Here is a 12,241-nt window from a genome sequence, read left to right on the forward strand (position 1 = left end):
AAAAATCCAGCTTGTCACAACATTAAAGCAACGATAATGGAATAGTTTACCCCAAAACTAAAATTTGCTGAAAATGTACTCACTTTTAGGTGATCTAGATGAGTTTGCTTCTTCATTAGAACAAGTTTGAAGAAGTTTAGCATTACGTCACCTCCTCACCAATGGATCGTCTGCAGTGAATGGGTGCCGTCAGAATGAGAGTTCAAAAAGCTGATCACATTAATCACAACACTACTTCAGGCAATCAATTAGTGTAATAAACATGCATCAAAATACAGCTTCCAGCTAAAATACGAGTCGTATCCACATTAATTTTCGCGACGTAAGCCGTTTTCAGTGAATGTGCAAGATGTCTGGATCATAATCTGCCGTAGGGAAATAATGAGAGGAATAACGAAGTGCAGTAAATGGATAATACATGTGGTTAAGATAAGACATTAAAATAATATGGTAAGACACATAAGTTTGCAAAATCAAGCAGCAAAACGAGTTTCGTACAGCTAAAAATAGCTGGACGCAGATGAGACCAGAAGCCAGACACATCAAATTTACAAACATAAGGTGGATATCCATTAGTTAAGATGCCTTAAAGAAATAGTTCACCCAAAAATGAAAATTTCGACATCATGTCGTTTCAAACCTGTATCAGTTTCTTTCTTCTGTTGAACACAAAAGATGATATTTTGAAAACCAAATAGTTGCTGGTCCCCACTGACTTCCATAGTAGGGAAAGAAATACTATGGAAGTCAGTGGGGACCATCAGCGGTTTGATTAGCAGCATTCTTCAAAATATCTTCTTTTGTGTTCAAAGAAACTCATTCAGGTTTGGAATGACATGAGGGTTTTCATTTTTGGATGTTCTATCGCTTTAATAATGGATTTGTTTCTTACAAGACATTAACTGATGTACTGGAGTCAAGTGGATTTGCTGTGGATTACTGTCATATTTTAACAACTGTTTAAACTTTCAATCTGACGGCACCCATTCACGGCAGAGGATCTGCTGATGAGCAAGTGATCTAATGCTAGAACTCTACAAATCTGTTCTGATGAGGAAACAAACTCATTTACTCCTTCAATGGCCTGAATAAATTTTCAGCAAATTTTCATATTTGGGTTCACTTTTCCTTCAAGCACGTAATAAACTACTGGAATAAGCCTTTAACATGCTAAATTACACGTAAAACACATAGAGACACACCGCAGAGCTCAGGGTCACGGGGTCACATGCTGCATGCATCAGCTGCATCGATTTCTGCCTCATCGACTGCAGTCTCCTGGACAGAATTCCTAATTTGAGCCACCCAGAGACGAGGAATAGCATAGTGTCATGTCGTTCTCGCCTATATTTGGTCATCCTTCCACATGTTTGTAAAAAAAGGCTGATATTAGATCAGCAAGGCTTGCTTTCCAGAAGTTCTCAGAAGATGCGTCACAATATTTTTGCCATGAAAAGAAAGAGGAAAAGGAGAGTTGAGCATAAGAACACCTAGCGTGTGGCTGCTCTGAATTAAAGCACTGGCCTCGTGCTTCATCCCAGCTGTGGGAAAACTGTGGAACCAGCTGCTGCAGGAGGAGTGAAGCCTATATTTAAATAAAAATGAAAAATGAGAGAGGGGAAAAGGCTGCAGGCTGTGCGTCTGCAATCCTGCCCCTACTACATCAGGATGAGAAACAAGGAAGAATCCCAGATCAAATGAACTCTTCCCTTCAAAAGCTCTTTGCTCTCCACAAGGGTTTGAGGAAGCTTTGAAGACCACATTTTAATAAACGTAATTTTTTTAACATATGGAAATGTTTGCTACACTACTGTAACTCATGAACAAACCCACACGTTGTATACGTTATGTTAATGACTGCAGTGTAACATTACACCTGACCAACACATTTTTTTGCGGAACTCTTTTCTCTTCTTCGGTGTGCCTGAACAGTAACAGTGTAGATAAGGAGTAAATAAACAAATAAAATAGATCTTACCTTTTAACACAGTTGAGTTAGATGATTAGATAGATGATGAAATTTTTACACATTATATATGATCTTGATGGTCAAAACATTAAGCATCAAGTGAAACAACGTAAAATTTAAAGGGACAGTTCACTCAAATATGAAAATTCTGTCATCATTTACTTACTGTTGTTGTTCAAACTAGATAGATAGACCGATAGATAGATAGATTATCCAATTACTCTCCCACATGGTTTGTGCCACTAGATGACCACCACTGTAATTATACATTAGACAGCGGGTGTCCATGTTTCAGTCTCAAGGCCATTTGTGAATTCTTAACAGTAATAAGATTGTGTAAGTAAACAGGACCATCCAAGAGACCAGGGCAAGTAGGGCTCTGGGCCCCTGGGACTGTGCAAGACCACGTGACCAGCCATACCAGACGGCAGCAAAGCAGGGGGATTTCCAGATTGGTTATTATTGTTGCAGACAGGAAAAGACTCCATTTAGATGCCAGAGATCACTGAGAAAGCCCTCTCACTGTTTGTGGAGGAGCAGCTTTATGGCAGAGGTAATGGAGAATGATCTGCTAGAGAGAGAGAGAGAATGAGGAGAGGATGTGAGAAGAGGAGACAGAGCGGAGGATCATTTCACTGCTCCAGGGGGCGGTCACAAACATTTCACAGATCTTCATATTGATGAGATTTCTGGCAGATGCAAAATGCACAGCAAATAGTTTGTGTGTTTAATAGTATGTAACTAAAATTAAACCAATAAATAAATATGTAAATGCCTCATGCATTCATAATCTGGAATAAATAAATGCCTCATCCATTCATAATCTGGAAGTAAGTAAATAAACTATTTCCGTCAATAAATAAATAAATCTCGTATTCATAATTTGGAAGTAAATAAATAACACTATTTCCATTCTTAGTCAGAAATTCTTTAGCAAATTCTACTACTAAAAAATACTGGTGGCTACAAAAATATTCTATATTTGCTTGAATGTGCCTCAGGGTTGTTTTTAATATGTGGAAGAGACATGTTCCTGCTTTGAGCCACAGTCCCTGGGCTATAAACTTGTGCGGCAGCATCCCAGATTACCTAGAATCGATTGCTGGATGTCATTTGACACCATCAAACATTCATTCATTCAATCAATCTCTGAAGGAGTAGACAATGGCTAACATTTATGTTTTCTGTAATGACAGATTATAAATGTATGAGACAAATTATGGATGCATGAGTCATTTGGTGCTGTTCTGATGGTTAAGCATATGGGATTCTAACACAAAGGCTGCAGGTTTAATTCCAAGCAGCAGTGACCCAGGAACTGGCGTGTTAGTGAGATCACAGTTCTGCTCTATCATCATTTTGCCCTTGAGCGAGGCACTTAACTTCAGTTTGATCCATATACGCAATTACTGGAGTTAATGTAAATGGATTTGGATGAAAAGTGCCTGCTAAAAGATAGACATGCATTATACTGATAAAAATGCTGGGATTAAAGTTATAACCGTGATCTAAAGTTGCATTTTTAAAATGAGTAATAAATCATCATGGTAAATAAACTTTTTATCATTTTAAAAGAAACCTTTGTTTTTTGGTTTCTATAATTATTTTTTCACTAACTTGTACTTGACTATTATCTTGCTCTCTTTACATGGCATTGCGGAATTGTTACTATTGTTAGCGGGATAAATGGATTGTGATGTTTCTCATTTGCAAGTCGCTTTACATAAAAGCGTCTGCTAAATGATCACAAATGTGACAGTGAGTAACCTGTTTGTAATTACCCCACATAAACCCTTGCGAAATCCAATCCTGAACGTGTATTTGCTAGCACCTTTTATGTGTCCTTGACACAGAAAGAGAAATAAAAGAGATAAGACGGTATACTCCAGTTCCATGTTTTCTTTTCACCTTAAACGAGGCCCTTCACTTGACTGACGTTGGCAGCATCCAATCAGCGCTCGCAAAGCGTCAAGTCTGTGTTCGTTCGGCCCAATCAGCCAATGAGAAGACTTTAAGACGCCATACGGCATTTCAATCGGCCATGTTGGTGAGGTAAATAAGTGCACCATTATATTTCCCCGCAGCGTGCAGATTTTGAATCGCGTTAAAAATCAAAACATCATTGTTAATGTTTATAAAACGCTTCGTTTGATGAGAACATCCGTTGTACTTCACTATCCCGCCAAATCATCCGTGTTATTTGCGATTGAGAACAATCTCGGTTCAGCATCTTTAAAAAAAATCGCGACTATGATTTACTAGAACTGATTGCGGTTATTTTTCGTTCTTCCTTCCTATATTGTGTCTAAAACACGGTTTGAATAAATCACTCGGGTGATATTTTTACATACCCACCAGTGGAAATATCGGTAAAGGGGCGGGGTTTGAGAACTGTCAATCAAGCGTTGAGCAGGTTTCACCAGTGGGGCGTCCACTAACTGCCGCAATATTATATTCATTGAGCGTGACCTTTCTTTCAAATAAAGCAAAAAAGTTTACGCGCCACCTAAAATAAACTTAAGGTACCACTCTTGACTTTAATGCATGTGAATCAATTAAACACACTTATTAAACACATGTAAGAGAAATTAACAAAAGATTGTTTATGATGAGGTGATGATGACACGAGTAGCCATGAGATCAGTGATTATGTAATGACACAGAACTGTCACCATATGAAAAAACACAATTTTTTGATAAATATAAATACATAACAAATCCATCCTTGTTTTGGCTGGCTTTCTGTGAGTAAAATTAAATGTTTGAGATGGTTAAGGACCATTATAGAGTTCAGGGCAGTGTTAATGTCTTACGTACGCAAGGTGTTTTTTTTTTTTTTCGTAAGGAAAGGATGATGAGCCCATCTAGGCCATCCATCAAGGGGAGGTTGACCAGGATAGTATGGATCGACAGTTATTCCACACATAAATGAGTCAGAGGTTGGTTTGGAGGCGGGGTCTGACTTTGTAGAAATACTGTCTATTGTTCCACCTTGACCAATCAGAGGAGCTGAGTTTTTGCCACACTGACCAATCACTGAAAACCGCCCGCCTTAAAGCTCCGCCCAGTCGTCTATATTAACAGCTCTGCCGCCGTGTGAGCTCGCTACAGACGCTTAATAGTCTTTTTTTAATTATACACATCTCGTATTTCTCTTTATATTATTTTGTTCCGAGACCCCATTATATTCTTAACATTTAGGAAAAATGGCTGACACAAAAGTCGATACCAGCTCGGAAGTCTCCGCCAAGGTAATGCAACTTATACAGTTATACACTGATTTGTAGAGATGCTGCGTTTTTATTATTTTATACAAACGCGCTGTATGAAATATGGATTTTGGCATGGAAATTGGTACACAGCTTTACTGGAACACTGTTTGCACATTTTGTCGGTGTTTTGACCTCTCACTGTCACTTTCAAGACTTTTCGAGGATGGTAAAACGTTAGGTGTGCTGAAGTTGGGCTTCTTTACAGAGACATTTGCAACTAAAAGGCTTTTTGTTAGGATTCAACGCGGGTTCTTTGTTTATGCAGGCGGTTTTCGGTTCCTCTTTAAAAAGTATAGTGAGAGAGATGGACGCAGATGATCGTAAGCATAATCTCTACTCAGTTAGTATGGTTTGTTGCACGAGTTTCTTTATTACTTCTTATAGGCTCAATTATTGAAGGTGCCTCGTACATAGTCCGTGAGACGCGGTGATTCGTCAGCCCGCAGCCCGATCTGTCACACAAGTTACTGCAGCCCTCACGACTCATGATGCCACTCGGAATAAAGCACGTTTCCTTCGTCTTTAAAATACGGCTACTTTTTGTCTGACCGACATTTCAAGTGAAAAGAAAGCAGATTTTAATACTACAAATACCCTGTGAACATCAGAGGCAACCTGCCTCGAATTTACGGTTTAACGGGTGCGTTAACGTTAGGTCGCGTTGGCTTTCAAGTTCTGTCAAGTTCAGGATATAGTTCATTTTTTCGCAGTGAAAATGAAAGTTCATCATACATTATTGATTAAACTACTTACGATATCCGCGTTATTAGGCGATAGTCTACCTGTCCGCCACTGTGGGGATGACTGATAATGTCTTAAATGAAAGAAAACATGTCTTTTCTCTTCTTCCACGGAAAACGGTTAATGAAATATGCTATTATTTCTATCGGCGATGTCAGTTTGTGCGTAAACTTATCCCGCGAAACCCCGCTGCGGATGCAGCAGTCTCGCTGACTGAATGAGTTCCTATTGTAGCGCGGTCCGCTCAGGAGGTGAGCGCGAAAACCGAAGTTGAGGGACGTCCGTACAGGATGCTTTCTTGCGTCCAGCTGTTGTATTTTGTGATTATTTCCCTATATAAACCTATTGTAGACCGACGACTTTGAGCGTTGCGACGCGTCTCGCTGTTATTCAGTCGTTTCGTGCATGCGCTCCGCGTTTTTAGGACGCAGCGGCTCAGTTTAACTTTTAAAAACGCGTCTGCGTTGTGTTCCATTCCGTTGCGCTCCGCGTAGCTGCTCTCGAGCGCAAGAACGCGTAGTGTGTGAACGGCACGTAACGTTACAGTGTATCAACCCAAACGATCGTGGTGCTCAATCTCTCTGATGTCATATAAAGATCACTGGACTCGCCTACCAGTTGTGGGCACAACATTTCTGACCCGTTTGTCCTTTGTTAAGCTTTTTTGCAGCGTCCCGGTCTTGATAAGCCTACGTCTCCTAAGTTTGCCTATGAAATACGGAGCTGATTTCCGCTTCAGGCTAAAAGGTTGCTGCCCACGCCGTTTGTTTGATCAATATATGGGTCAGTTTTATTCTGTAGATAGCGGCATATGTTCATTATCCATCTATGGCTCACTGACGCTCAGTGGTGGTACAAAGCGGCATGTAAATGGTGACGGTGTGAGAAGGCGTTGCAGGCGTGATGGAGACGCTAACCGGCTTAAAAGCTGAGGATTATGACCTAAATGTATTAATACGAGCGAACTGCTGAATGGGAGCACATCCTGAGGTATGAAAAGTGTGCGTTTTCAAACGAAGATGATGCGGTGCGTTAAACCATTTGATGAAGAAAACAGCTTCTCTTACGAATGATGATAATTCTCGAGGGAACAGCAATAGAGTGCTTGAAAAAAACGAATTGTTAAAGGCCTAATAGCACAGCGCTATTGTTCCCCCGTCAGTCTCTTTCTCTTTCTCTCACTCCCTCTCTTTCTCCGAGGTTTGTCGGTCCTGCCTCTCTTTGGACGAGTTCGCGCTCTTATTGGCTGAGCTAAAATATTCACTAATTGTGATCTGGGAGTTGTAGTTTTTTAGCGGGCGTGTCTTTATCAAGCGCAATGATGTGGATTATAAACTGAACTACAGCGCGCATTGGCGGTAACGCCATCGACGTATCAAATTACAACACCTCAATATGGTCTTTAAACCAGGCGGGGATGGAAGAGACAGACATCCAATGAATAAAGAGTGTGGAAGTGTCGCGTTTCAAACGTGAAATGAAAGCACGTTCCACGAATGAGAGAGGATGTGAATTCAGGTTAATTTCCTATATCAGATAAGTAACTGAAGCAATTACAGAGCCATATATATTTTTTTTTCTTCATTTAGGATCTTAAAGAGAAGAAACAGGTTGAGGAGGCAGAAAACGGAAAGGATGCCCCTGCTAATGGAAATGCGGTAAGTTTCCACAACTTTCTTTTTTTATTGCCCAGTACTGCTTGCAATAGTTTCCAAATTACCTCAGGTATTACCCATTATAACTCATAACGTTTTTTTTTTTTTTTTTTTTTTTTAGGAAACTGAGGAGAATGGCGATCCAGAAAATGAAGTAGATGAGGAAGATGATGATGTGGCTGAAGAAGATGAGGAAGATGATGGAGAAGGTAAGACTTTAAGCAAACGAGAAAAATATCATGCTGTAGCTCCACCTATGTGTTGACAACCAAGGCATATAAACAAAGATGCATTACTAAGATTTAATAACTACATTATAGGTGATGATGATGATGATGAAGATGATGAGGCTGAGGGTGGCACAGCAAAAAGAGCGGCTGAGGATGATGAGGTAATTTCCATTATGTCAGTGAAAATCTTAGATAAGTGTGTAAATCAGACCTTATAAGCTGCAGTGTTTTAACTCTGGCCACTTTTTTTTTTAGGATGATGTTGAACCCAAGAAGCAAAAGACTGTGTAAGAAGCTACTCTGCTGGAAATCTCATCCCTCCTTTCCTTAACCTGTCCACTGGGGGAGGAAAAACATGGTCATCATCAAGTAGAGTCCAGCATCCGTGTACACACACCTAACTGCAGATTTTGTAGAAACAACCAAGACTTCAAAGCTCTACCTTCTTACAAAATACTTTAAAAGGAAAAATTTGTTTGTATTTTTATTTACATTTTATATTTTTGTACATATTGTTAGGAGGTCAGCCATTTTTGACAGTGATCTCTGGTTACCAAACGGTGCTTTGAAGTTGATGCTTCTCTATGAAATAGATTTTACTTGTGGTTTGACCATGTCATGTTATCTCAAAAGAAACTTGTAAAAAACTAAGCAAAAAAACAAATGAAAAATTGCAGAAAACCATAAAAAAAACATTAATTCAAAGCATTCCAGTAACTTTGTGTATGTACATCAGTTGTATCATACGTAGTTGGACTGTATGAGAGGGCAAGGCCAAAAGAAAAGAATTTTCTTCTTTTCTTTCTTGTCTATTAAATTGCTATCTATTTGTGGCCTGTTTGATGTATGTGTGAAATTTGTTGTGCGACAATAAACCGAAATTTATTTTGTGAGTTCTTAATTTTTTTTCCCCCCTTTTTTTTTTCCTTTTCATGAGTTTTTAATGTTGGAGCTGTATGGGCAAGAATAATTGAACCAGCATTACCTTCAGATGCAGTTCGTGTTTTTTCATCAGCCTGTCAAAAGTAAATGTACATCAATGTAAATTATTCAGGCCTTTAAGACTCCAAGATCTGGTATAAATTATATTGCGTTAAATAAAATTGACTGTGTGAATTCTTTCATTTATATTCACATTTTTTTTTAGGCCACATTGCTCACATTTATATATTGTGTGTGTGTTTGAGTGTGTGTGTGCATAAAGTTATTTAAAAATTAATCAAGATTATTCATGTATGTTACATTAACACATTTCTTTTACAAGAAGGCAGTTTGTAAGTTAAATGTACATGTCCGATTAAGCATTTATGATAAGTGTTCAGCAGTACAAATGAAAATCACCAAGTCCTCTTAGAAATGAAATGACCAGCTCAAGTGATACTGAACTTTGAAGTTTAAATATTGGAAGCTATTTTTAGCTACTGGCTGTCATTTCAACAGACCATTTCAAAAAGTGATCTGATCTGTAGCATAAAAAAAAGAAATTATGAACTATTAAACACTTAAGTTTAAAAACTATACATTTTAACACTATTCTAAAAAAATATTTAAAAAATCTGGCAGCTGTGGTTGCCAGAATTTGACTGTAAAAATATGATAGTAACATTATAGGCTTTACAGATTTAACTTAAATTTACATTTAAAAAAAATGTCATTAACTGACATAACGTTTATATACTATTGCGTTCTATAATATACTAATTAACTAAGTTCTGAAACTTGCTTAATACATTTGTAATACTCATGACATCACATGATATACCAAAACTCATTGCAAGCAACTTTTCTACAGGCTCAGAAGGAAATATGCTACTAACATAGTGTGCTGTCATTCACACAAATACTAAACATCATAATGATAACACACCATACTCAAATAATGCAAAAAACATGAATTTAACAACTTTAGATGTAACATACAACCCTAATGAACAAAACTGGTAAGAAAAAAATAAGAATAAATAGTTATTTCAACAAAAAACATCAAATGTAACACGGAATTCTGCGTGTCAATTTACGTTTTTTCCACAGTAAATTATGCGTTCCTTTTCACCTCCAAAAACTCTATTTTACTTTAAAATTAAATGAAAAATTACAGTTTTTCATATACTAAAGGAACTTACCGTTAACCAATTCCCGCCAAACACGGAACATCACCTGACCAAATCCGGAAAACATGTCCCATCGCTTCCGCTTGTCGGAGAACGTGTTAATAGCCGTATTAAATAATGGCGATATCGATGGGCTTTTAAGGTAATCGGGTAAACGAGCTAGCTGTTTTTTATTGTTGACGTTTTATTCGATTTTTATATCTAAAAGTTACTGAAAAGAATAAAATAAATAAATAAAAAAACTTTATATATCAATCCACACATGTGATGGACATTGGTTATGATCATCTTTAGTGTCTACTTTGAAGGAATCTTAAGTAAATCACCTTCATATTAACCGTGGCATATACAAAACGCGTGACCGGAAGCAACTTCGGTAAATGTTTCATGTTCAAAAATAAAATGTGTTCTCTGAATTACTAATTTGCTACTAAACTGCTCTTATGGATGTCTGCATGACATTTATAATTCAGTTTAAACAGTTTGCAAGAATGTTTAGCGTCTGTGGTATGAAAATTATCGCTGCGAGGCTCAGCCGGAGTGAATGAGACGGTTTTACGTGATTTGAGGGCGCGGGCGCAGCCTCTGTGTTGCCAGATCCACATATTATAAGCATTTTTGGACTTGTATTTTCAACTTAATTTGACACTTTAGAAAGTTAATAAAGTAGGAAGTTGCAGTTTACGGTCAGCGAAATCTTTATTGTATCTTATTTGCAAAAGATTTTAAATAATTTCGGTTCATTTTTATTTGTTTTTTGGTTTTTGTTTGTTTTAATAGCAATATCTGGCAACACTGCATCGCCGGTACTTACACTGACCCTAATCAAAAATGCTCACGGACAGGATACTTTGCTGACAGGATAGCACATTCGGTAAGCAAAAATACCATGATATTATCTGTCATAAACGGTAATAACGCTAGAAAAAAAACACTAGCCATTAAGAAGTCTATGTCAATAGTCGTTAAATTTTCACAAATCATGCTCTGACAATCATAAGCGCACTAGACAAAGTTATAAGCTATATAGTAATAGTTATTTAAAAAAAAAAAACTATATTTATTTTATGTATTGTTGCATGAATAATAAACAACTGATAAAATAATCCACCCCTAGCTAAAGTAAAATATTAACAAATTTTAATGCAATAAATAGGATATGATTTAAAAATGATCACTTCCAAACAGGGAAAACATCTTTTACAAACATCTACATGTCTGTCTCTTTTAAAGTGCTTATAGAATGCAATGTAGGCTAGTTGTATTTGTTTTTGTACCTCCGGACCTAACTAATTTTCAAAACCTGGCTACGGCCATGTCTCATATGTAAGCATATGCATATGAAAAATATTGCCTAATGTTACCAAGGAAGTGGTATAGGACTGTTCAAGCTTCAGGAGTTCTGATGGAAGTGATCTACTGCATCTTAGCCTTGATAATAGTACTGAATATGATCCAAATGTTGTATATGATAAACCTAAACCAAAACCAAAACTCAAGCTAGTGAAAATGTTTCAGAAAGGAGCACTAGAGGGACGAGCTGATGTTGCACAACTGGTGTCAGGTCTGTGACTGTTGGCAGAGATAGAAACAACAATCATGAGCACCAGAGACAAACTCTAAAAGAAGAAATGAAACGTGACCTGCTGAAGACACACTGACTCACTGGCCATTCAAGCCCTGATCTGGTGTGAGACTGTATTTTGGTCAGTTACATTTGATGCATATCATATATAGGGAAAGCACCATTCTGCCTGTTTACCTAAGACATGGGTGTGTGCTAAACTACTTCAAAACAAGTTATAATGAGCAGCCGGCAAATCAAAATCTTGTGGGAAGTAGGGAGTGGAAGTATCACTGCCACAAGTAGGTGGACACACCGCCAGAGGAAACAACAGACGGGACGGGGTTCTGGGCTATCAAGAGAAACAAGCACATACAAAGAAAGAAGAAGATCAAAGCTGGTGAGATGAGTAGTTAGGGAACATCTAGAGTGAAATGAATGTTGGAGATCATGGAGATATAAGAAGTTGGATCAGTTCCAGATTCTTTTTTCTGCTGTGGTCTATGAAATGATTCATTTCCAACAAGCAATAACCTGCACAGAGGTGGACCCTCTGTATACAATGTGTTGAGAAAGACGTCATGACCACATTTTAGCAGCATACAAGATGACACTTGCCTAATGAACTGCTAAAAATGCTTGTTGACAGTACTTGTTAAAAACAGCATCCTTGAAAAGAAGAGAATAAATAGATTAAAT

The 12,241-nt window shown here is 37.8% G+C and overlaps 1 protein-coding gene across 1 annotated transcript; it reads left to right on the forward strand.

Annotated features, from left to right (window-relative positions):
* The first annotated feature begins 5,055 nt into the window (after positions 1-5,055).
* On the forward strand, positions 5,056-8,991 carry ptmaa (prothymosin alpha a). Its single transcript, XM_051113014.1, has 5 exons — positions 5,056-5,220; positions 7,572-7,640; positions 7,759-7,846; positions 7,958-8,028; positions 8,123-8,991. Exons 1-5 carry the CDS (start codon positions 5,176-5,178, stop codon positions 8,156-8,158), a joined length of 309 nt encoding a protein of 102 aa, XP_050968971.1. The 5' UTR covers positions 5,056-5,175; the 3' UTR covers positions 8,159-8,991.
* Positions 8,992-12,241: the final 3,250 nt, after the last annotated feature.

The sequence above is a fragment of the Labeo rohita genome, chromosome 6, assembly GCF_022985175.1.
Source record: "Labeo rohita strain BAU-BD-2019 chromosome 6, IGBB_LRoh.1.0, whole genome shotgun sequence".
Lineage (NCBI taxonomy): Eukaryota > Metazoa > Chordata > Actinopteri > Cypriniformes > Cyprinidae > Labeo > Labeo rohita.

Excerpts from the sequence above, each read along its gene's own strand:
- ptmaa (XM_051113014.1), top strand. The coding sequence starts at position 5,176 with ATGGCTGACACAAAAGTCGATACCAGCTCGGAAGTCTCCGCCAAG. Across the intron at positions 5,221-7,571 it reads GCTCGGAAGTCTCCGCCAAG|GATCTTAAAGAGAAGAAACA; the intron begins GTAATGCAACTT and ends TTCTTCATTTAG. Across the intron at positions 8,029-8,122 it reads GAGCGGCTGAGGATGATGAG|GATGATGTTGAACCCAAGAA; the intron begins GTAATTTCCATT and ends TTTTTTTTTTAG.